Here is a 27699-nt window from a genome sequence, read left to right on the forward strand (position 1 = left end):
TGTTTCCTCTTCCAAAACGTACTCTCTTATCCTTAAACACCTTCTTGCTGCATGTATCCATCTCACTATATTTTTTTGTTCTGTCCCTCCCTATCTCCTTTCTCCATCTAGACTTTTCTCCCTTAATTTATCAATCTTATTTCTGTCTCTCATAACTGCCCTTCCCAAAGATACTCTTTCTTGTCTTCTCTATAATGTCTTCACTCTCTTTTGCGCTCCCTCTCTTTCTCTCTGCCAGCTAGGCCTGCAGGCTTTCAGCAGCATTACAGCGTGTAAACCTCGGATTACAGCAGCCAGAGTCTGCCTAGCACTGCATGCCTCTGTGGATCACAAATACACAAGTGTGTCAATACACACCCACCCACACGCAACTTACACATACACGTGCAGGATATTTACGTAGCTGTGGACACACATGAACCCTATAGACAGAAAAATACACAAATGTACATAGTACACAGATATACACATAGACCGTTCTGATCCATCTCAAGTTTACACCCTCCTTACTCAGCATGTCGCTACCAGAGCTAACTCGCTAGAGGATTAGCTCCCCTCTCCTCATGTGTGTTTATTGAACTTTTCTACTTATTAATGCTACCCCAGCTGGCCTCCCTGTGCTTCACTCTCCACTCAATGCAGGTTGTGAAGGACAGATGTAAAGATAACGCATTTGTTAGGACCCTTTCTGCTGGGATGCTCTTGGACAAGGCATCTAAACCAAACCGTGTCTCCTGGAAATTATGAATGATTAAAAGTGCCTGCCAAGTTGCATACTTGTTCGTGCTGAATGTATAAACATGTAAACATGTAAAACATTGGCTGACAATATATTTCAATTAACTGTTGCTGCAATGTCCTCTCTTGAAATACAATACAACTTTATGGTTGTGTTTAGGCACTGACAGCACTTAAGGTTAAGAAAAGATCTTGGTCTTTATACATATTTAAAAAAAGAGACTTAAAGCAAGAGAGTATGTAATAACTCAATTCTAATTTTATATAAGTCATAAGTCTAACCTTAACCAACATGATTGTGTTGCCTAATGCTGGGACTCTGGACTTCAATGTCAATGTCCTGAGCTACTTCATCACTACACAAACATAGTATTTAATTCAGTGGAAACAACATTGCTGGGGAACATAATCCATGTAGCAATTACATTTTCAAATATATTTGACAAAACTAATACATAATACAGTAATACATAAATGTAATGTATAAAGGACAAACCTCAAATGCGCCAAAGGAACTGAACAATGGATTGTGGTTATACAGCCAGCTCTCATATGTAAATGTATGAAACTGTGTAAATATGAACATCTTTCTTTGGTTTAATTAAAGGATAACAAGTGGTCAAGCACATTTGAAGTTGCTCAATAAGTGTAGTGGGAATGGCTTATATAAAGCTTAAGGAGGATATAAGGCACAGAGAGGGCCTTTTCTCAACACACTGAAGTTCCATTTTGTCATTATAGGCTTATGTGTGTCATCAGGATCATGATATCACTTTTATTGTTGTGTCGCTCTTAATACTGAGTAAATACTATAAATGGGTCGAAGTAGCTCAGTGGGTCAAACCGTGATACTTTCTTTGCCAGGTTTTGAGGTTTTCTATCCACTGTGGTGCCATTCTATGTAAAGACACTCACCCCACATTTAAAACTTTCATCATTTGATATTCTGGATGCGTAAAATGTGCCCTTCCCAAGTCAGCACACCTGAAAATGTATATTAGTTTTTCTGCGCAGAAAAGCCGTAGGCAGAGAATAGGCAAGAACAAAAAGAAGAGAATGATGTTCCCTGAATTTAATTCAAACTCTGTTTTGATGTGAAAAGATGATTGATCTACCCCTTCATACCACGTTAGTTCAACTTTATCTCATCTTAGCTGCCTTATGATGTTAAGACTGGCTGACAATTTCTTTAGCTGACTGCCGCCTGACCATATCCTCACCCCTTAGTGCATGTATAAGTATGTGTTTACTGTCTAATGGAAGTTGTTATTGCATTTCCCTGATCATCTATCCATCTATTTGTTCATTTCTCTGTTCCAACCTCCGGATATCTGCTGTCTGTGTTTGTCTGTGTCAGTTGTTTTTTCTGACTCGACAAGTTTCAGTTCATTGGAGAGGTCAAGAAATGTGTTAATGCAACAAAAATACTTATTTTGTAATTTTGTACATACCTCAGACACAGGCCCTCGGTGAACAGCAGGAATCCGAGTGATGGGTGACAGGACTGATGTGTGTGTGTGTGTGTGTGTGTGTGTGTGTGTGTGTGTGTGTGTGTGTGTGTGTGTGTGTGTGTGTGTGTGTGTGTGTGTGTGTGTGTGTGTGTGTAAGAGAGAGAGAGTGTGTTGGACAGCAGAGATGTGAAGGGTGCCAAGTGTATCCTGCTGCCAGACTGGCTGAATAACAGCCCCTAACTGTGCACACGTGTGACACGCACACACACACACACACAGACTGAAGATGTCAGTGTCCATTTCTTCAATAGTGCAGTACATGACGTCCAGCAGTCAGCTGTCTACCAGACCTGTCAAGGTTTTAAGAACTGAGTTACACTTACTGACTGACTGAGTGACCGGCTTACTGGCTAGCTGACTTACTATCCACTGCACTCACTTAACTGACTGACTGTCATGCTACATGCTACATGCAACTATCTGAGTGCAGCTGATGTGTAAATTGACTTGCTAGCTGTCATTTTCTACTTCCTCAGCAAGACTACAGGGTTAAATGCAGAACTTGATAGATGTTGGTATTGAGATTGCGTACAACAAATCCATTGCAATTTGACTTTTAAAGATGAGTACTGTGTGTGTCCTGGATGCACAGTCGCACAATATCCACTATCGTCCAACAGAGGCTGTTTATATCAGAAATTCTGTATAACCGCAACCGCAATGAAGGTTATATATCTTTTAATATATCTTTTTTTATTAATTCTCCCCGTTTTTGAATCACCTTTTCAATATACAATCACCTGGTGGGAGTGGCAATGAAAAAGAAGATGATGAAAAATATCAAGGAGAAGGCATTACCACAGTCAAACTGGCCTGGTGAAGTCTCACTTATAAAACAGAAATCCATCTACCTCACGGTTTGTCGGTGAGCTTTATGTAGAACCTGCAAAAGGGTTTCTGCAGGATTATGGCTCTCTGTCTCTCTAAGATAGTGATTCACAAAGTTTTAGTGGTGAGCCGGATGGATGCTCTTTAAAGATGTTCTATAAATCACCTGTGGTTGGGTGAATGAAAGCCTGTCCATGTTAGTGGATTAGTCATCAGAATGTTTCCCAGATTCCAGATACCCCCTCACACATTATGTTATAAAAGGTTTGCAGACAAAAGTAAAACGTTGTACATGTCGCCTCTCTCGGGTTTTAAAACCACATTTCCAAGACGCATTTTACATGACATTCCATTATAATATTTCACTTCATGTGTGCATGTATAATTTATAACCCAGTGGTATTTAATGACTTAGATTATTCCTGCTGTGTTTAACTTCACTTAACTATGGATTTACTTTTGTACATGCATCTTTATGTCAGCCTGTGTGTGTTTGTGATGGGAGGTGGAGTACATACAGTAAATTGCATACATTTTCACCCACATGCAATCTCTGCCTGCATGCTTCTTCAGCTTTACAGTATGTGCGTGAAGTCTTGTTAAACAGATGTAATCAGAGAGAAACAGCTTTTGCCAAGTCACAGGTATTGAGATTATAGACACGACTACACTAGAATAAGGTAGCGATACATTCATCCCGGAGTGTGATGGCAAAGACGGAGAGAGAGAGACCTAAAGACCTAAATAGAGACATACGCCTCCCTGCCGGTATTTATACCATACAGCAGGCTGACAGGCAGACATGGAGACATGATATAAGGAATAGGAGAGTAACAGAAAGTGAAAGAGACAACAGACAAATAAAGTTGAGAACTTTTCCTCCCATTAACACTATCGAAGAACTTTGCAGGTAACCCCTTTCAGGTCGAATTTGTATTCCCAACTGGATCCTCAACCTTTCAACAGTCTTCCATCAGTCTCCTCATCATTACACTTTGCTGTCTGACATCTCTTCCCTGATTTTCCTAGGGGGAGAGTGGAAGCAGTGACAGAGAAAATCTTTAAAAGATTAACATTTATCCCTGTATTTTTCTCCAAGTCTCGCTTATCTTTTCACTCTCGCCCAGTCTTTTCAATCAAAGAGAACATAAAATACAAAAGCTACAAATGCTTTAAAAAATAATTATGTAGATACCTTATCACTAATGTGTAATGCATTTATTTTATTGAGCATAGTTTTACACAAACAAATGTATTATCATCTGCTAAAGATATCTCAAACACAGAGGTTAATTGATTTGAAAGAGATGTTCTAGGAACTCCATCGTGTTCATGATTTTAATTTATTAAAGGTTCAATGTGTACGATATGCCATAATTTATAATGGGGCTCCGTCTGACGAAGGCTGCTGCCGAGTGCCGGCTTGGCTGACTCCGGCGGGCTGCTGTTCTGGCTGCGGCCGCCGGGAAGATAGGACGAATATGCGGGACGTTTTCTAGTTTCTGCCACTATGGATTTAGTCCAATAAACAAACTAACGTAACGTGACACGGACTACAGCCCCGTTAACATTAGTTTCCCAGTAAACACAGATGCATCAGCCCCACGTAAATATTTTAAGACAGCAGATGTTTTTTGACTCAGAGTTACAGCAGTTTGGTCGAATTTGTTATTCTTGCTCACTGACTGACTGACAGACATTGCAGAGGAGTAAAGGCACAGTATAAAGAATAAATTAGAATACAATAAATATCCCAAACTACTACAACTAAAGTATAAATATTAAATACTTTATGCACTTAGTTTAGAGGTGACATACTGCTCCCTATTTCTTTAGAGCAGGTGGCTCAGAACAGCACATTGAACCTTTAAGGCAATACTAGATAACACACTTCCACCTTATTCAATTATAAGCAGACACACAATACATTAAATGATAATGTGGTTTAATTATTTTGTCATTACATTTGAATTTAGGAAGGGATTGGAATTGTATATACATACACCTAAACACCATCTAACCTTCCCTAACACACACACACACACACACACACACACACACACACACACACACACACACACACACATCCGCCTAACAATTCAAGCAAGCAATAAAACAGCTTGCAGCTCATCTGGGAAATCAGAACAGAGCTTGTTGTTGTCGCTATTTTAATGATCAGTTTGTATAGACTGCTGTGTGTGTGAGTGTGTGTTTGAGTTTGAGAGGGAGACAGAATGATAGTGTATAAGTTCAATATTCGAAATGTCCAGTTTGACACAGAACATGTACCATCAATACACTTCAGCTCTCACTCTGTTCTTCACCTTTAACATAATATTTCATGCCACATCGAGACACCTGCTAAAAACCCTACAATGTGGATAGGATTCTGTGATTTATTTTTCTCTGATAATAAATCTGCATTCTTAAAACCCCAAAGTATGTCACACATAAATCATTTATTGGGCAATGCCACATAAACAATTATTTATCAAATCAATTGTCTTGTAATCCACAACTGCTCTGACTTTTATGTAAAGTTAAAGGTATTTGTAAAACCTTAAATGGCAGCTGAATGTAAAAGTGGAAACTATAGTTCACGTAGTCATTAGTTATAATATGCTTTATGTACAGGCAGTTCCCACAACACTCATACACAGCTCACATATTAAAGCCTTTTCTTCCATGTGATATCAAAAGTATGCAGATTCAATTCACAACCAGTGGGTGAATGTACTGGTTAGCTTATTTCAACCAGTGAGGAGGGGTCAGAACAAGCAGTAAAAAACGTGTTCTAAATAATAAATGGACTGCATTTATATAGCGCTTTTTCAATCTTTGCGATAACTCAAAGCGCTTTACAACACATGTCTGCATTCACCCATTCACACACATTCACACACCGTTGGCCATCGGGAGCAATTTGGGGTTCAGTATCTTGCCCAAGGACGCTTCGACATGCTGACTGCAGGGGCTGGGTATCAGACCTCCGACCTTACGACCACTGGACGACCACTCTACCTCCTGAGCCCCAGCCACCCGTAAATGATCAGAATAAAACATTAAAGGTTACAATGAAGGTGCCAGAAATCTATTGGTGAGTTATTATGAACAGGCTTGTCTTGCAAGTCGATAAATGTGTATAGATTTATCCTGGTGACAGGTGCTGTGTCAACTAGATGTGCAGGGGCAAAGTAGAACATCTCAAGTCACTTTGTCCTGCTGTCTCGTTTAATCGTTTAATTGAAATAGGCTGACATAGCAGAACATATACAAATTGTACTGGCTGGCAGGATCATAATCATACTACTACTTCAGAATGTTTAGATGGTTTTTTGATTTCCAATATGATCACAATGACAGGAAAATTATTTTTCTCTTAATCAATAGACAATTACCGTCACCAAGGTTTTAAATTGCAATGTGCTAATGTGATCTCCAAACATTCAGGGAGCACGTTGAAAACTCAAGTCAGGCTTTTGACATACAGATGTCAAGCCACACAAGACACCAGTTTAAAACAGGACCGAATCACTTTCATACAGGCCAATCTAATCAGAAATGAGCATCACTCTAAAGTAAGGCCCTATAAGAATAAACTGTCATCCATTATTCCATGTAACGTTAGCTCCTTGGGAAGCTCTTTTAAAGGCAGTTGAATGATTCAATGACAGTAATGATACCCAAAGTGATTTCCTGGATGCAAAACTTACGACTAAAAATGTAATATACCCAAAAGCTGTAGTCAGACAACTATTGTACTATTATTAGTGGAGTTTATCGGTTTTGGTATTGTTTGGAAATATGCCTGTTTATGTGTTTGTATAACAGAGAGAGAGAGAGAGAGAGAGAGAGAGAGAGAGAGAGAGAGAGAGAGAGAGAGACAGAGACAGAGAGTCTGTGCATTCACCGGTAGCTTTAAAAAAAAAAATTAAAATTGCGAAGTCAATTTTTCCCCCCGTCCATTAAAGAGATAATGCAACCCTGCCGAGATAAAAATGCTCTTTTTAATGGACTGTGTTTCCTTTTACATTATTAGCTTACATATTACACAGTTTATCAGTCATTTGCTTGCATTTTTTCTTGCACCAGTAATTGTTTTCCCGGAATCCAATTCTATTAGGGAAGTAGGCAGAACTTTGCCTAAGTGGTTTTTTCAAATATAATTGCTTTCCAGGTAGTAGTCTCGTTATCAAAGACGCATTGACAGTAATAGGGCATACTTTTTTACACTTTATAATTTCATCATACCAGCAATTTAGAACAAACAGTATCACATAAAACAAGTGAGTCAAAAGGGCAGGAACTAAGAAAATAGAGTTTGTGCAATACTTGAGACTTGGACATGAATGAGAGCGGGAGACCAGTGTGCACACACTTTCAGACAGCAGAATAGAATAGAATACCTTTATGCTTGGAAGGGAACTACTTTCCACGGAAGGAGCAGGGTGGACGGGCACACAGACTATATGGTGGAAATTAGGCAGCTGGTGGTGCAGAGCAAGGATACTAGTGCAGCCTGGACTGCTTTCTGCAACAAGCTGTCCTCTTTCTGTTAGACGATGGAGACAGAGGGAGAGGGAAAAGGTAGAGACACAGAGAGGGAGATAAAGACAGGGTTTGTTGACTGAAAAGAATGGGACGAGGGATTGAAGGAAAGGAAGAGAGGACCGAAGTAAGGCTTGGTTTGCAAGCTGTTTGGAGACTTTGCTGACACACATGTTGCTTATCATCAGGGAAGAAAGAGGAGGGGGGGGACACTGTAGGAGAGAGTGGGAGACAGGAGTGGTGAAACTGCTCAGCAGCTTGCCTGTGTTTGTGCCTGGCTACTGTCTCTTTAATGCAATGGCAGACATATGAGTGCTTGGCAGAGATGACAGAAGGAGTGTTACAGACCTACAGAGGCTGGAAGCGACACACCAGTGTTTGGCAGATGGAACAAGGTTAGCTCAGAGAAAACAGATTATAAACGGAGGGGTAAAAGAATCATAATGTATTTTTCTAGCTGTTGGTGAAGAGTAAGAAGATAAACTACTCGGCGATAAGAGTAGTCTACACTAACAATTCAATATTGCACTGTATTAGAAAGCCCAAAATAAAATCTCTCCCTCCACTGGTGGATCTGATGATGTGGGGTGAGGGGGGAAGTGTGGCGGCTAATACAGCAATTGCCCACATCCAATTTCATGGGGACTTGCTCTTTTTGTGTACCAGCAGTAATTTGAGGCATTGTAGGAAAGAATGTTTGACATTTATGCATACTTTTGTGATAGTTTAACTTTTTACAACTTCCTGCATATTGATTGTGTCGCAGCTGCTAATCTCTCAGTGCTGTATACACAGTTCTCTGCTCTGTTGCTTCTAAATGTCACCTAATATCGATTGTGTTTGTAGCGCGTCAAGTCATGTATGTAACAATCGAACCAAAAGCCACAGTTTGTTGCACAGTGGGCTTTGATTTGTTTGCTACAGGGAGAGAAAGTGAGAGATAGATGAAGCCTCAAAACAACCTTTTGATTGTGAGATGCCATTTAGCCTGGAGGATACCTACATCTTGTTTGACTGTGTAATCATAAATGTTTAGTTTGTGTTCATCTAAGTGTGTGTGTGTGTGTGTGTGTGTGTGTGTGTGTGTGTGTGTGTGTGTGTGTGTGTGTGTGTGTGTGTGTGTGTGTGTGTGTGTGTGTGTGTGTGTGTGTAGGATGGTTAGGTGAGTTTCGTAATAGTGAAGGTGTTTGTTGTAACAGTAAATGACTCTTCTGGCCGCCACAGTACCGGTCAATGGTCCATTTACTTTTAAATGTGTGTTGCTCGACATCCCTTGAAGTGCTCGAGGTGAATGTGTGTGTGTGTGTCTCCAGTATGTGTGTGTGTCTATGTCCGTGTTACGTGGTCACGATACACAACAGTGGAAGTGTGAAGGAGACAAAAGTATGTCCCTTTATTCAGTGTTATAGTAATGTAGGCTGCGTGTCAGGTCACAATGGTCTGATAATACTGACATACACACACTTTAGTCAATGTGTGTCAGTGTGTTTCAACTTCTCTCCATCACATTTTTTCTTCAATCCAACAAAACTGGTAGCATAATCGACTAATTTTGCTTAATTAAGAACAATAATTGAAAGCAGGTGTTTTATATCTACAGAACGCAGGTGGAAAGAGTAAACCACTGGTACAAACCATCATTCCCTGAAGGAAAGAACAAACAAACAAACACAAAAACATGAATCGTAGCTGCAAGGTTTTTTATTTTTATGTTTTTTATAAAGTTAATGAAAACAAATGACTGGAGGAAACAATGAACAATGTGAACTAACATCAAGCTGTGATGAAACAACTAAATGCCCTGCTGTGAGATATATAAATTCTCACTTATCACTTCTGCAAAATGACAACATCTGCTGCTAGTGAGAGTGATATGAATAAATCAACAATTATTTATGTCATATTGTTTGCGGAATATCTGTTTGTTCTTACAGATTCAACATTGATTCCCCATGAGAACCACATAAAGCATTAAAGCTACAATTTGCCAATGCTACATGTATTGTTTTTCACTTTGTTGCCATCATATTAGTCGTGATGATTCTACTGCCTGCAAAAAAAGGAGCCCTAATGATGATAGCAGAAGCATTTTAATATATTTCTTGATGGCTTTACAGACATTAATATTCATCAGATTCCTCTAGCTTTGGGAGAGTTATTTTACTTTACTAGAACTTCCTATAAGCGAGTTTTATTTTATTTGTAATACGGTGCTCTTAGACCTTGATATACATGTAATAGTCCTTTTCTTAGTGAATGATAGTACTTTGAGTACTTTAATATAGAAACTAGCAACAGCAGCTCAGTCTTTATGTAGCTGAATTAGCCAATGACCATATTCTAAAACCATATTATTGCCATACAATTGCTACGCCAAAGTATGGGTCCTCAAGGTTTGTGTAGAACACTGTTTGTGCTGGTTGGACGCACACAAGAGGATGTGGGTGAGTCTGATTTAGGGGATTGAAGCAAATGTTGCAGACACAATAATGTTACAATGATATAGGCCTATGTGTAAAGAGTTACAGAAACAAGGGGAACTTTTATCAAAAGCACAAAAGAAATACTGAACAGAGAGCAGTAAATGAGCAACAGAGGGACGCAAAGAAAGGAGAATAGAGATAGTGCTAGATAAATAGGAGGGGGGGGGCATTGTGAGATGCTAATAGAAGTGTTTTGAATACTCAGTCTTCATGGTAATGGTCTAGGCACAGTGAGCCATTCACTTAACATGCACACGCGCACACCCCCACAAATGCACATTTATTTCCTACTGTCGGGGGGAAATGAGCCCTTATCTGGAGCTGTGGAGATAAGCATAGGCATTGGGCCACTCTGCGAGCCAGGCTGCCATTTTAGGTCCAGACTCGCATGTGCTCGTCGACACACAAACACACATGCAATTTGCCTTCGCACTCTCCTGATGTATCAAGATTAAAACAATATAAATACAGAGTGGAAGTTTTGTTAGTCCAATAATTTAGCATAGACAACCTGTCTGAGAGGAATGAATGAGGGGGTTTATTAAAGCAGAGATCCATCAGCAGCATTCATTGAAAAGGTAATGCTGAATAATAATTGACATATGTTAATATGTCTGGTGAATACAAGTGTCTATATTCCTACCAATAATAGCATTTTATTCATCGCAATTATTGCAGAGGTACACAGTTGCAACCAGACTTTTAAAAAGTGATTTTGAACTAATTACTTTAGAACTGACAGGTGAAATAAAGGGGAATGTATCCAAATTGGCATGAATGATCTGTGTGCTTCCACAAATAAATGCGCAGTTGAATACAGCTGAACCAGGAAGACACTCTTTAATACGGTACAGTAGTTGTTTATAAAAAACTATTTGGATAATAACGTTCATCGTTCTCAACTCCCGAAATTGGGCCTTTAAAAAACCCAACTTTCAGTGGCTGGCATTGGCTCATTAGTCATTTAATCATACTATACAACATCCACAATGTATCATGGTCAATTCATAGTGAGAGCTGGGGAGTTAAATTAATTTAGCTTTTAATGCATAATGTGTTTGCATTTGTGTGTTTGCTATACAGTTGCAACCAAAGCCAGCCTTCCCCTGATTGATAGCCTCTGTGATTACTGTAACGCTTGACAATGTTGATTGATGTGTTTCTCCTCATCTTATTGATTTATGCGTGAACACTGTGGGAAATGCAGCACAGACTACTTTCATTACAGGCCATTGCTGAATCTCCTTTAATTTTCTTCACATTCTCTTTTCACAGCTGCAAAGTTGCAGTCCTAACTTTGAACACTTGTGGTTCAGGGATTTAGCACCTAAACGAAAGCTAAAACTGAGGTTGTTTTTATTGACTAATAAATGGTTCCAATGTAGTCTTTTATAGGAACTCTTGTTTTATTAATGCAGTCCAGAGGAGTCAATATTAAGTGCCTTGCTTAAGGGTAAAATGACAGCAGAAGACAATTCTTGTCTTCCAGAGGCAGTACAGGGAACACTGATAAATAACCACGCTGTTTTAATTTTGTAACTCTGTCATTATGTGTAAATCTCATCCATGTACATTCACACTGACTTGAAATATAAGGGTTGGGGCTCAGTGCCATTTAGGTAAACAGCCCAGTACAAGCCGAGAATACAATGAGCTTTGACAGGTGTGTTTGCCAAGGTTCACTTGCTTATTGTACATTTCACTGTTCATTACTTTTTCCACAGGGCTTTACTCCAAAAAAGCCGCACTATCAAAAGACAAGGGTCAGGATTTCACAAAGCAAACAACCAAAATTGGCTGAGAGGGGAGCACACGTTTGTCTTGCTTTATTGATCTACACCTGTTTTCACTTTTCATTAAAAAACTATTCTCCTAGTCCCACTCAAGAAGTTTGATCGGGAACAGATATTTGCAATACAGTACATCTTTTTCTTTTTGGTTTATTTACCATTATCTCTGTGTACAGTACTGAAAGTTAGAATTTTCGTTTGTTTAGATGTCAACCTTAGTGTTCATATGACGTTTGTCACTCGCTTGTTACTGAAGGACAAACAAGAGACAACACAGGAGCATTGTATGCGTGCGTGTGTTGCATCCATGTCCCTGCATGTGTGGCTAGTTTTTTAGTGCATGTGTGCTTACTGTGTTTATGTGTTCATTGGCCTCACACACAACAAGCAGGTCCTTTTGTGTGTATCTGTTTCCTGGTGAGCCCTGTTCCGACCAAACATTACACGATCTTTAATACCCTATGCACACAGAGTACGGGGCACGCACAAACACACACTCACACACCTGGCGGGGCAGAGGTGAGAGGAGTTAATACACCAGTCATCGTTTTGCTTTAATAAAAACTAAACTCCTGACGTACGTGTTTATTTGCATATAGAGCGGGGAAGTGAGTTCCGATTACATAAGCATATTGAGTCGCATTTTAATGCCAGGTCTGAACTGACGTTTTAAGAGCTGTCCACTTGAGATTGGTTAACCCAGTACGCATGTTAATGCCAGACCTGAACAGAGCCCGAGTAGAGTCATCCCCTTAGCAGAGTTGAGATTCACACCTGTCAGAGTTATGTAATGTAATTGAACTAGTCAGCTCTATGTGTAGACGATTAACGCTGAATAATGTATTTACAATGCATCATCTGCTGCATCATTTGTATATATGTGATTTGTTTGTTTTTGCCAATCTACAACATTCTTTCTGTTATATGAACTATGTTGTTATGTGTACATGCATACTCACATGTGCCTCCATCAGTTTTTGGGTATGGTATGTGTGCATACGGTACATGGATGTTGTTCTGGTATGAAAGCCTCCCTTTGCTATCGGCCTCTCTTGTTGCCGTTTTGCTGCACCACTAATGTTTTACTGATCACACATTTTCACAAGCACTTAAAACTGCCACTGCGCTGTAAATTCTCCCTTTAGTTTCTCATCATTGCTGCTCACCACATATCAGTATCTTGTTTGTCTGCTTTGTGCACCAAATCTCTCCCTTAGAAGTGGTTTACTGTATGTCATCTCCTGCCTTCACATGTGTGTCCTGTGTGTCTATTTGTTGTGTGTCCTTTCTATCTTTTGCATTTTACACACACATATACACAGCACATATGTACACTTAGAAAACATGGAACGGGTTAAATGCAGCATACGTGAGTCAATAGTAGGGTGCATACGCATATTCACACACTATGAATGTTGTGTTATAAAATAAAGGTTAGTTGGCTCATCTTCAGAGAAATTAAATATTACAAATGCCTGTGTTTCCTGCATGTTATAAAATAGAGAACAAAACTAAAAATATCAGACACATATTTTGAATATGTGGAAGAGGAGTCAGATTCAGATTCTAGCTCCACATCTCCCCTCTCAGGCCGAAAGGAGGATAACATGTAATGTACCTGGCTGTGTCTGTATGAGTTACATACATCCATACATACATAGCAGCAGAGTATAGGTACATTTCAATTTTATAAATCCCAGGAATGTTGTAATGAATTAGAGTAAGACATGATAAGAATGATAAAGATACATTGGAGAGTTAAACTCCCTGCACACCCTCACAGGTGTTTCACAGATTAGACCTCTGCTCACGTACAAGGTGGGTGTAACTATGCTGGGAATTATGTAAGGTAATGGGAAAAGATGTATTTTTTTTTTTAAATGACAAAGGTGTAATATTTCCCGCCCCAACAGGTGAAGTAAAGAGTCAGAGAGATGTCAATCAAACCGTCTATGCATGCCTACTCCTGAGTCCTGAGAAGAGGTATAATCTGGTGGGTGAACAATGGCTGTGCAGGGCCTTTTAAGGGAATTAATACCCTGACCTTTTAAAAGCCCTGCACATCTACACTCGTGTAATCAGTTATGGCTGATTAGATTTATACTCAAATTTGGCCGAGCTACGCTTGAATTTACGCGAGGTCACCGAATGTAATCTACCAACAAAAACGCTTAAAGCTGTCGCACCTGTTAAGGATGTAATACGGGAAATGTAAATTAAGCACATCTACACAGATATGATGGTATAATCAGGCAAAGTAAGTAAGAACAGTTGTGGTGGTCTAACCTGTGTGTGTGTGTGTGTGTGTGTGTGTGTGTGTGTGTGTGTGTGTGTGTGTGTGTGTGTGTGTGTGTGTGTGTGTGTGTGTGTGTGTGTGTGTGTGTGTGTGTAGGGCACATTTCTACAGTATAAACGTGTACAGGGGTGAAAAGCAATTGAATGAAATTTCTCCCAGTTACCTGTTGGTCACCTTCAATGCTGTCATACTGTACGTACAGGTGTTTCCTCTAACGCAAACGCCTGCTCCTATACACTAAGGAACTCCACCAGAGGAGTGAGTTAAACTGTTGCTTTCTATTCTGTCAACAATACTTCAATAGGATGTGAAATGTTGACTTAATGGCAGTGCATGAAAAAGAAACCAGTTTAGCTAATCTCTTCTGTAAGTATTGGTCCCAAAAGGGAATTGATCAGAATTGGCAGAGAATTGCACATTCAACAATAACTTCAGGCTTTAGAGAAATGGATTATCCCATATTTCCCTCTGTGGCATGCCCTCTGCTTCTCCGGTGTGTTTGTGTTTTCGTCTTAACACAAATTGAGCCATGCAATCACAGTACGTGTGTGTGATTGTGCGTGTTTGTCTTTGGATGACAGACATTTTCCCCTACCTCTCGCTCTACAGGGAATCCAGACTAGTTTGATCTTTGAAGCTAGAAACAATCTTTTATTGAAAGCAGAAGGCAGCACATAGATGAAGAAAAAATGGTTTGGGACATATATAATATGGTACGAGGGAATAATACTGGAGGTTTACGATGCAATTTGATAGACACAGGTCAGATTCATAAAGTGCCTTTGTATAAAATAAAATCAGCATTATTTCCACAGGAACAGTGCTTAGTGCATCAGAGACAAATCTCGTGTGTTCTTGACAATAATTTGACATAAGTGGGACATAATACATAGTTTGACAATGCAATATAAAGTATTACTTAGGTAGATATATATGTGTGTTTTACATGTAGGTTACTTCCCTTTGTTTCTGCTCTGACATAAACTAAATAAGTATTCTTGATTGATTACCATGATGAACTTTTATCGTTTCTTAAAAATCTTTTCAGTGTTAATGTTGTACATTTGCTTCAATGGCATTTGCCTTTTTTCAACTCGAGAGTTTATGGCTCGATAAACTCAATCCAGTGTCCATGATGTCTGGGGATCTAACTATTGTGTGTGTGTTTGTGTTTGTGCACATTGCAGCTAGCAACATGGGACCCAGTTCATGGCTTGAACGGCACGCTGACAGACAGGAAATTGGAAAATAACATGAGAGGAGTGGTGCTACGAGTCGTCACTGTTCTGGTGAGTAGAGCTAACCTGGGTTTTCCCTTCTGTGTGCATGTATTCTTTTTTATCAGTCTGTGATTTCCAATCGGCCATACATAAAAGACCTGTTTCAGAGTTCCCTGTTTAAAAATGGTCCTGCTGTTCACTCAGAAGAATGAAAGATGGACTGTTGTGACTACTGCTGGCATGTCAGATTTCAGCCTTTTGCTCTTTGTAAATCCGTCCTTTTGTCTAGTTTCTGGCCATCATTCATCTTTGTCTCTGTGTGGATGTAGAGCGACAGACTGAGAGCTTTTCTGAAGGAAGGAAAATGGCAGACAAACTTATTATGAGACATAGTGTTAAGAGGAAAGCAATGAGTCACATAAGACTAACACACAAGAAAATGTAACAAGATGAGACTGCTAATGGACCAAACTATCATGAATTCATTAACTTCCATTTTGACATTTGACAGCTAAATGATAGAGAACATTGGAGTCTTGATGATAGTGAGAGTACAGCTCTTTCTGTCTCGCCTGCAGCATCGATTTGAGTACATCCCATGAGTGCTTTAAGGATTCACTGCCGTAAATTCTTCATATCCCGTCTTTGAAGTGAGAAGCAGAGAAGAAAGAGATAATGCTAGACATCTTTGTGGCAATCCTTTTTTTCTTTCTCAATTTTTTTTTTCTAGTCTTTGAGTTTCATCATCCTTAAAGGGAAAATAATATAGATTGTGTTTTTCAATGTCGCCCTATTTCCCATCATTGGTGTAGAAGGGTGACTCCTATAGGTGTACAATAATGTATGTACACACATATATATACATATATATATTCTGTAACTCTGATTTTGTGTGTGTGTGTGTGTGTGTGTGTGTGTGTGTGTGTGTGTGTGTGTGTGTGTTTGCATGTGCCTGTAACCCTAGATGACTGATGCCTTGTGTGGGCCTAAAGACAGAAATACATAGAAAAAGAGTGAAATGTCCAGGGTGCGGCGCAGATGTACTGTTTGCGTTTTACGTGAGAATGGTTAGAGGGCAAATCCTTGATTGTGCGTGTGTGTGCATGATGTGAAGGTTTCTAAAACGACATTTGGAACAGACTGTTCTGTTTTGCCCTGGGCTTTCTCTGCTCCGATATAACTGTTGTCTGTGTGTAAGGTGCTATGGTCTACCATGCAGAGTGGCTCTCGCCCTGTAACACACAGAAACAAACAAGCATTTGTGTGAACTCACACGTGCATAAACATTAACCTGTAAAAGGATCTGTTTGTTCTAATGTTATCTTCCAGACTGATTTGTTGATTGGAGAAGAGATCATGCCACTATTAGGGCCAATGACTCCAAATCAATGCTATTGGTTGGCTGGGACTATATTGATTGATCATCACAATTAAATGGATGTTAACAAGGCATGGCTACATCACTATAATGAAGTGTCCATGGTCCTCTACAGGGCTTATTAGAGTATACATTCATGTCACAAGTGTGACCCAAATTGGTATTTTGCAACTGGGAATTTAATTTGAAGCTTTGAAACGTTGATCAAAAGTTGATTTTCTTTTAACGCTAAAAGTGCAAAATCAGACAGCCTTTAAATTACCAGACACTGATTTGCATATCTTCCCTAAATCAGATTCACCTCAGCAGCTGAGTTTTCATCTTTTGCTGATTTTTTCATATTATTCTTTGCTCCTTGATTTTTTGATAGTGCACCCACATTTATTTGATTCTATTCCACATTTATATTAGCAAGCTGTGAATATACCGTATATTGTAGCCCAAATATGCAGCCAAAGGTAAAATATGTTTTTTTACAGTTCACATGTTTGGAGATAATGAAAGAGTGGAAGAGGATAAGTACAATTGTTTCAGACATTCAGTTTAATGACATTATTTTATTTTGCTTTCATTAGATAGTGACAGTACAGAGATGATAAAAAATATGTGGTGCACCTTCTATATCAAAGTACTGCATATCTTGTCTGTTGTTTTTTGAAACATATCCTCCATCTTTAACAAAGACTGAGGGAAAATTCATTTGAATAACAATATGAAATCTAATCTTCTGCAGAGACTGGCAGGGTTTTTACAACATACATTTTACACCAATTACGCAGAGTGTTTTGGATATTCTCACTGCTACAAATCACCACATGAACTGCTGTGCCCAGCATTCCCTCAGAGGACTCTTCAAATGCCATCACTTAGTTTTTGTGGAAAATTGCTGTTTCTTTACCCAATCATGTCTCCAAAAACATCTGGTCAGCACTGAGACCACATGCGGTACTTCCAGGCAAGAGGAGACAGGGGATGAACTTGCACCAAAGGTATTAGAGTAGAGGATAGGAAGTCAAAGGAGGGATGAGGTGAATGAGAGATGGGAGCAATATCGGGAGGTATTGTAAGGATGACATGTGATATTATCCATCCTCGCTGTATGGAGGGATGGAGGGATGGATGGAGAGAGAAGAGGTGTCCTAGACATTTGTTTTTGGAAATCTGGAAACGTTGAGTTGTAGAAAGATGCCAAATGGTGCACATCACACAGCTGGTGAGTGGCAGGGGGAAAGAATAGACTGGAAAATAACAACAGAGAGAGAGAGAGAGAAAAAGAGCGAAAGATTGGCGTCACAAAGCCAGACTACATTTCAGAAGGTAATGTTTTGTGACAAGATTTCAGTCTGGGTACCATTGACCGAGTATTGATTGAGCCCAGCAGCTCAAAACCAGAGCAACCAGTGAGCTATTGGAAATGTTTAGATGATAAGATGATTTGTTAACTCTCAAAAGTCAAACCTTGAACAACTCTTTAAACTATATGTTAGTGTGTGTTTTCACAGTGTATCACTGAGCCTGTTTACTTGGGAAGCAATCAATGATCAACAAGCTGAATAGTTATTGCAAAAACTCAAAAATTATTTTGTATTGTATCATTTTCATCAATCAACCATCAAGTAAAACCAAACTGAAAACGTATTCTATTCTTAGTCCATACCCTTTAGAAATACAATGTGCAATTAAGAAGAAGTGAATATGCTCATACAACTTTAAGCTGGAAATTAATTGTGTGTATTATATTCTTACACCCTCATGTGTTTGCTGGATTATGAAACTTTGATATCTAAATTCCCTGCTGTGTTCACCAGTATCAATTAAATTGGGATAATGTCATCATAGCTTTGTAATGCATGATTTACCTTTTAGAAATGAGCTTACAATGCGAACATTCACCTTAAAAGTGTATTTGGAAGTATTTGGGCCAGTGAAAATTGTTGATTGTATTATTGTTCCCCTTTACAGAAGCATGAGCTTTGTTTTCTCCACCATGTTCATGTTTGTTCATAATGGTTTGAAGTACCAGTGTATCAGTGGTACTTGGGGGGGTGGGCGTTATTTAGTATGTACTGTGTGTGTGTGTGTGTGTGTGTGTGTATGTGTGGAGGGGGGGTGTTCCTGCCTTCGTGGATGGATGCTTGAGGTAAGAGAGGGACTTGGTATGCATGCCCACTCACTGACTAATAGCTTATTGAACAGCAGCAGCTAGCAAGGATTAGAATCCGCCAAGTTAATGTTTATAGCCTGTGTGTGTGTGTGTGTGTGTGTGTGTGTGTGTGTGTGTGTGTGTGTGTGTGTGTGTGTGTGTGTGTGTGTGTGTGTGTGTGTGTGTGTGCTTAATGTGCAGCCAGTATCCAGTCAATAACATGCAGGCCCTCATATATCTGCGAGACATATTGGCCTAAAATATTTCACTCATCAATTGGGATTTATTAAAGAGGAGAGAAAAAGAGAAAGGGGCGAGTGAAACAGACAGAAGCTGCAGAGAAACTCCTCTATCAAACAGATCAATCAAAGTACAGTAAATAAAAGTAAACATCCATTTTGTTTCCAGCTTCCTGTCCTCCTTGTTGAAAAATACCTTGTTTCTCCTTGCACTGTGTTCACCTAATTGCCAGTGTTAGTCAGCATAGTCAACAGCATGTCATTTAACCTCAACAGGAAGATGCCCTTTAGATGCCATGGAGATATCGATAAACAACAGGTTTAGCTGTCCCAAGCGCATTTCAAAATGAACGAATAAAAAAACAAATCTGCTGAACTGCATGGGGTGATTATTGATTTTCAACATTTTAGTTCACTTGAAAATGTTATATTTAAATAAATGATTAAGATTGGTTCCCTTTTTGAATAAAAATAAAGCTGAGTAGGGAACTTTGGGAGCCAAGCCAAAACAAAATTGAGGGGGTACATCTTGTTTTTCTCCTGTAATCCAAAAAAACAAGAAGAAGTTAAACATGCTGATGGATATTAAGTACCACATGTCTTTGCAGCTGTGTTGTTTTTCAGCATCCAAATTAACAACAACAACATAAGGCAGAATTATAACTGGTCAAAGCTCTGTTTTCATCTTGAACTTTTAAATGAACAAAATGTTTTTTAACCATATTGGTTCAAATTAAAAGATGCTACCAATGGCATTTAGTTTTCTTCTGTTTCCTATTATTTTAGTGCAATGCTGTTAGTGTCTCGTATTGTATCAAAGATGGGATGTTAGATATATTTAACCACAGGGGTGAGATTTCACCCCGGCCATGTCAGAGGGGTGACAAATCCCATTTGCACCCAAATATATAGAATGGATATGTATATTGAGAGTTGGGGGTAAGCTTTCAAGGGGAGCAATGTGTCAGTAAAAGGGAAGAAGAACAAGACTGTGAGCCAATATAAAACATGCAGGTCTTAAAACAAAGGCTTTGATTTTGTAGGAAATGTATTCAACCATCCGAGCTTTGATAACAGTGATAATGTAACATCTGCTTTTATTTTGTAGGCGTTTAACAGATAGTTGTAAACAATTACAATTACACTATTAGTGTGTTGAACATGACCCTTTTATACTGTATGTCTAATGTCGTCTTTCTCAGATGTTCTCCCAAGCTTTTAGTTGAGCGTTTGTGGTGGTATAATGGCCCCTTGAGTAATTGGGTGATTTAATGCTTGAATGAATGTATTGATTGGCTGCTTGACTGACACACTGATTGATCTTTGCCTTCCAGGAGGAGCCGTTTGTAATGGTGTCAGAGAATGTTCTGGGAAAACCGAAGAAGTACCAGGGCTACTCCATTGACGTCCTGGATGCTCTGTCCAGCTACCTGGGCTTTAAGTACGAGATCTACGTCGCTCCAGACCACAAATACGGAAGTTTGCAGCCTGACGGTCAGTGGAACGGACTGATGGGTGAATTGGTCTTTAAGGTGAGGAGAAAATCATTGACATACATTCACAAACACATGACAGCACACAGAAACACACACTTAAAATATGGGAACAATATAATGGAATATTAGAGTACAATGACCTGGGTTGGATAAATGAGGTTCTAACCTAGAGAATATGGATATGGGAGTTTGTTGCTCATTTATGCACAGACAATATACCAATGCAAAAGGAAGAGAGGCAGGCTTGGAAGCAGACACCTGTCATAGGCATCACTTATGTTAAGTAGGACTAGAGCGTTCCCACTAAAGAAATCATGTCACTTCAAATGCAAATTCTGCATTAGGATGACTTTAACTTCTTCGAATTTGAGAGGGAAATTCAGACATTCATTCACTAACTATTGGAGCATGTAGTCTGAAGTGGACTGGAGAAGGGTTGACCTCAAAGATACGTAGATGTCATATGGCATATGGCATATTTCTAATGATTTGACTAGCGTCAAGCATCTTCAAGTATTCTAATAACTTCCTAGAAGGCACTTGAACTGCTTCAGTGAAAAAAGTTGAAAAGTGGCAATGACATTTCTCTCTTTCTTTTCTTTTCTTTTCTCAAGAGACTATATATGTATATTTCACACAGGTCTACAGTACAGGACAAAACATTTGCACAGTTGGATGATACGGATATGGTACTTTAACCTTAACCTACCTGCCATAGCGTACAGGTTACACAATCAAGCCAACATTTTAGGATCATTATCTGTATAAAAATATTATTCTAACTCATGATCATCCTTTATCCCTTTTTTTTTTTTTGAATAGAAAAGAGGTTGTTTTCTTTCGCTACAGAAACAAATACTAAGCAACCACATGGAGACCTTCAATGAAACATTTGAATAGCTAATTTATTTTCTCAGACCTCACTGTTCCTCTGGGGCCCTGGTTCCTTAAAACATTCATTGAGTGTTGTCATGTGGGGGCCAGCCAACAATAAGCCTTCAGCTCACCGTACAGTCACGCCATTCTTTTTTCTCCAAAATAATTCATGAACTGCTAAAATGGGATGCAACAAGGCCAATGCAGTAATAACCACAATGGGGCTTTTTCCCATTCAATACCAGAACTAAGAAGAGGCAAAGAGATATTTTGGCGAGGTACAACTTTTTCACCATTTAAATTGAGTTTGCTAAAGTTATTATGAATCCATGATAGCTACTACAACCACCTAAGCAATTAATCTATTCATTGGATTGTTTTATCTACTTACTGTGCCAGAATAAGGAATACATAATATATTGCATCCTTTATAATTAATTGTGTTCATTAATAACACCACATTGAAAAGATCCATAACAATATTTTTGTATACCTTATTTGGTCACTTTTCTGTTAAGAACACATAACAAATATTTAAAAACATAAAGTCACATTTGTTATGTAGTATGTGATTTAGACACAGCTTGTTGCAGCAAGTTGTGGTCAGCGTTACAACCTTCAGCTGATAAAGGTCAATGTAGCAACGTTTGCCAAATGCAAGTGCTGTTTTTTCGAGAGATATCCCTTGAACATTAAGAGCACAGGTTACTCACACTTTGAGATATAAACAATAACAATATAAATAACATCCATCCAATAAAGATAATCATCCAGCTATGCTCTCACATATTTATACAATAAAGAATAAACTAGTCTTCAATTATCATTTGTGACTGTGTATGTGTCTGTGCGAGTGCATGCTCCTATCTGCATGTGTGTCCAATGATACCCTCCTGGATTTGCACTAAGCAACTGCAAATTCTGATCATTCTGTCAAGGATGTGTATTTTTATTATTATTAGCAATGTTTTCTCAGAGGTTTGGATATTTTTTCAAAACTGGGTCTCCTTCCTATGACCTTGTGTGTGTGTTCAGCCTCTGTACCCTCAACCAAACCAAAAGTAATTGGATGAAATAAACTATTAAATATTAAATAAATACACTTATTAAAGATGATTAGGTCAACACAATTAGACAAACATGTCCGCACACACACACACACACACACACACACACACACACACACACACACACACACACACACACACACACACAGTGCAACAGCTCACAAAATGATAAAAAAAAATGCTTTGAGCACAACACATATTTATGTACACACAGACAAGCACAGGCTGAACATTTTGTTTCTCCCATCAGTCAGCAACACAGTTTATCTCTCCGAAAACCCAATTATACCAGATAATTATTACCCAGAGTGCTCTCTGAAAGTTTTCATGTTGACTGACCACAGCAGTCAGCATTGCCATTCATCTCTTTTCACACACGCATGCACGCACACACACTTGCATTTGTATGCATATCGTTGCGTTGTCGCGACCAGCAGGCATCCTGCAGGGCTTCTCCTAATATTCGTCTTATGCAGTGTAAGTGACAATTTCTGCACATTTAAGCATTTTGTTTCCTCACTCGACTGTGAAATTAGAAGATTTTTTTTTCTTTTGCCATCAGTGGATTAAAATGTTTGTTTGTTTTGTGTGTGCGTATGTACGGGCATATGTTGTGGTAAGTATGCGAGTATGTGTTTGTAAGTGTGTTATCTGTGTGTGTGTGCAGTGGCTGGAGGGCTTAGCGTTTGCCAACAAATTCACCTCACTTGTTACAGTCAGTTGTTTTTTAGTAAATAAAATCTCATTATCTAACAAGTTCATGATATACTGTATATGTGCAATGTTTGGCACTAATGTTTAAACATACATCCATACACTCATAACAGCATCTCGAATCCTTGTTATGTTACAAGCAGATGTCTACAACTGCTAGCCAATGCACTGGGGACTGAAGACATTTTAATTAACCATTATTGTTAATGCATTTAAGCTGAGCCCAGCCTCTTTTTCATGGCAGACATACTCACTGACGGCTTCTTCTTTTTTTCACTTTTAGTCTTTATACGTAAATAATTAAAGATGTCATTTGTTGTCTCTTAAAATTCCAGGCATTCCAAATCATGAGAAAGGCTTTGAATGAATAAATGATTATAAAGCACATGAAAATGCCCATTCCATGATGGATGGTTTACAAGACAATACTTACATACTTATGAAACGCAGAGGGTCACGTATTTTACACTAGTGACTAGCACACAATGGTACATTGCAATATTGTGCAGGTCACAGCAGACCGTATTATAAGTATGTTATTTACATATTTGCCATGATGTTTCCAGGCATAGCCAACGGCCTTCTAGTAAATCAATAATGCACTCCACTACTGAGCAAGTGTGCGTAAGTTTCTGGTTATCACCTAAATTAAGAGGTAATGAAGACTTGGGAAAATTCTATCATATACAGTAACACTTAACAGTAAGTCATCCATCTCCAGCAGCACCTTGATCCAACCTTGTGTCTGTGTGTCTGTGTGTGTGTGTCTGTGTGTGTGTGTGTGTGTGTGTGTGTGTGTGTGTGTGTGTGTGTGTGTGTGTGTGTGTCTGTGTGTGTGTGTGTGTGTGTGTATGTGTGTGTCTGTGTGTCTGTGGACATGTTGGTCTAATTGTGTTGACCTAATCATCTTTAATAAGTGTATTTATTTAATATTTAATAGTTTATTTCAACAAATTACTTTTATTTATATTTTAATCTCCTTCTTGCCTTTAAAAAATAAAAGAGGAGCATCTTCCTCTGCCTCTTTGGAACGATCACTTACTCTGAAAGTTTTGTAAGAAAATAGCCAAATTTTGCATTAATTTTCAAAGAAAAACAATAAAAATGTGTTTTTAATATTTGAAAGCAATATTTTAACTGGGAGGAAGAAACATAGGGATGTCTTAAAACACTTACCTATCTATGGTTACAAAAGTCAAACATTTTCAGTTGTGTTCCTCACCTACACATTTTCACAGTGTTGATACTTCACACTCCTGTCTTCACCTCTATCTCTTGCAGAGAGCCGATGTGGGGCTCTCTGCCCTGACCATCACGCCTGAGCGGGAGAGCGTTGTGGACTTCACCACACGCTACATGGATTATTCTGTGGGCGTTCTGCTGCGCAAGGCCGAACGCACTGTGGACATGTTTGCCTGCCTGGCGCCCTTCGACCTGTCACTGTGGGCGTGCATCGCGGGCACCGTGCTCCTCGTTGGCATCCTGGTGTACTTGCTCAACTGGCTCAACCCTCCCCGGCTACCCATGGGATCTGTGTCATCGACAACACTGTACAATTCCATGTGGTTCGTGTACGGCTCCTTTGTACAACAAGGTAAGTAAGAAATGGGACATGAGATATTGACAATGAACATAATTCACGCTGTTTTTTTATTTATTGATTAGGCAAAACCACAAAGTAGTATGTAATAGTCATTAGGAATAGGAAACAGGGTTATTTACTCGCCGCATCACTTACCATAGGATAACCTACAGTGATCTTTAACTTACAATGGCTTGGTCAGTTATGAAATGCGTGAAGTGTGCTGTTTTGTAGCCAATTATAGAAGTAAGTCAAGACCTATAATTCTGAGGGTTCCCAGAATCATTTTGTATATTTTCATAGTTTATGATTATTATCCCAGCTGGCAACCAGAAGGTGCACAGTAGTGTTGTTGTTTAATATTTTGCCTAAGGGAAATGTTCTTAAACAACATACTTGCAGGGTCCATCTCAAAGGTAAAAGATAGAGGGATACTGGGAGAGGAGGGAAGGATAGAAGAAAGGATGTGATTGCCATAATAATATAATGTCAAAAATCTGATAATAGTTGGCCTCTGGGTGTCATAAGTGTGGATTGACCTTTTGTGTTTGAGCACAATAGTAAAATGAGAACAAAAGGGAGGAGAGGTTTTGTTCCACATGGATTGAGTGGGGGATAATGACCCCATCCTGTTTTTTTACCCAAAGATTTTCCAGAAACCATTGGGCCGTGCTCAGGTATGGAGATTAGACAATTGACTCCTAGGGAAGGATTTAAATGTCATCAGTGCAGGAATAGAGCCATGACAGGGACAGGAGAGGGCAATGGGAATAAGGGGGAAATAAAATCACACAAATGGGCATTGTGCCTGTTTTCCAACTGGTATCTATTGAGTATATTATAAAAGAGAGACACTAAATATTTTCATTTTCAAAGGCTAATTCTTGTGTTTGTGTCCGTGCAGGTGTGTGTGCGGTTTGCAGCATAATACATAAATAACTTCTATTTTCTAATGAGCACACTGTGCTCTCACTATAATGCTCCAGGACTTGCAATAGTACATTTTTTAAACTACATTAATTATGCAAATTTTAGGAAGATTTTCTTTCTTCTAATACTTCCTGTGAAATCTTTCAGGCCCTCAATAAGCAACTGATGAGCATTCCACTGTTTGGTAAATAATCCTCCATCTTGTGCTGCAGTTAATGGTGGTAATGATGATGATACATGCTAATTGCTGTTTGATATTCGTAATCGTTTCTCTTTTTAGCCGTAATTAACACTTTAGTCATGGTATCATTAGGGAGAAAAAGGAGAGAGAGCGAAAGGATTTCATTTTTCAAGAATCGGTTTGTCCATTGTGTGTGTGTGTGTGTGTGTGTGTGTGTGTGTGTGTGTGTGTGTGTGTGTGTGTGTGTGTGTGTGTGTGTGTGTGTGTGTTTATGAGTGGCATCAGGTGCTCCTTGTTCATGTGAGAAGAGCTGTGCTTTAGCCACAGATAATTTGTTTCCGATTTAGCTAGCCAGAAATCTCTCTCAGAAAATTAACTGAGCATGAACAGACTACGGGGCCGCAAGGCTAAGTGGGCTGACCTTCACTAGCTTTAAAAGTCACCTGGAATGTGGTTTATTTTCATCCCAGAAATCATTTATTGGAATAGTCAAACATGACGCCAGAACTTTGCTTTGGGCTGTGTCACTTTGACTGTGAGAGGAAAATATGGAGACAGGAAGAAAGAGGGAGGAGCAGATGGATCAGACTTTTTTCTCTCAACCCTTTTCTTTTCTTTTATTCCTCCTCTCTCCTTTGCCTATTTTTTGCTATCCTCTTCCCTTTCTTATACTTAAGAACATAATGTGTCTCCCTTTTGTCCTTTCTTCCCTCTGTCCTCTATTCATCCCTCCTTCTTTCCTGCATTCATTCCTTTTTCTTTCCTTATGACCCACCATTTTCCCCTCTCTTCCTTTTATTTTATTCCAGCATTCTTTTCCTCTTGCTAATCCGTGGCATCAAGGTACCAGCCAGTTTATACCTTCACCCATAGGTCTATAGGGTGTGTGTGTGTGTGTGTGTGCATGTGCACGTACACGCACACGTAGAAGGCAAATAGAGGGAGAGACACATGGAGGGAATGAGAGAGGGAATGGGAATAGTGGTAAAAAATATCTATATGCCATAAACTATATCTAATTGGTCTCAAGGAGAGGGAGAGGGGAAGAGGTAAAGAGACACAGTGGGAAGGACTGCATCTGACAACATCTGCTTTGTTAACTGCTACATCAAAGGTCTTGTAGAGGTCTTGTGATTTGAATTCATTATTCAACAACAGTACAGTATCTCCTCAAACAAAAGAACAACTCAAAGAGCAACTTTGACCGGAAACAATATGAAACATAGAATTGGTTTTAAGATGTGCAGCAGGAATACAGAACAAATAAATACAAAGTCACCAGTCCCACATACATACATAATAACCTCGGCTTAGTAAGTGTGAGCCAACATCAATGTTGGCAAAAGGCTGTGATGCTTTACCTCCACAAATGAGAAAGAAAGGAGATTGAACATAAATGCATACCAACTTTACAAGCAGCCATCAGGTAAAGGGTATAAAAGGTGGATATACAGTAAACTCAACTAAAGAGCAAGAAACAATACTGTGGGAGAGACCTGTATGGTCAAGTAGTATACAAAATAAGCTATAGAAAATACAATTTGCACACAAGTAGACACTATTTCTGCTGTGTTGAATATCAACTGAGCAACTCTGACTCAAAAACATGCAGTGGAGGTGACAAAGGTTAGGGACCATCTACCAGCACACACACATCCTCCCTGGATGTTGTTCAGAAC

The 27699-nt window shown here is 39.1% G+C and overlaps 1 protein-coding gene across 1 annotated transcript in view; it reads left to right on the forward strand.

Annotated features, from left to right (window-relative positions):
* grid2 (glutamate receptor, ionotropic, delta 2) overlaps positions 1-27699 on the forward strand; it is a 432197-nt gene that overhangs the window by 321219 nt on the left and 83279 nt on the right. Inside the window, 3 exon segments of the mRNA XM_029439497.1 lie at positions 15382-15483; positions 20509-20706; positions 24609-24921. Coding sequence (XP_029295357.1) covers positions 15382-15483; positions 20509-20706; positions 24609-24921 — 613 coding nt within the window.

Source organism: Cottoperca gobio, chromosome 9, assembly GCF_900634415.1.
Source record: "Cottoperca gobio chromosome 9, fCotGob3.1, whole genome shotgun sequence".
NCBI classification, from domain to species: Eukaryota; Metazoa; Chordata; class Actinopteri; order Perciformes; family Bovichtidae; genus Cottoperca; species Cottoperca gobio.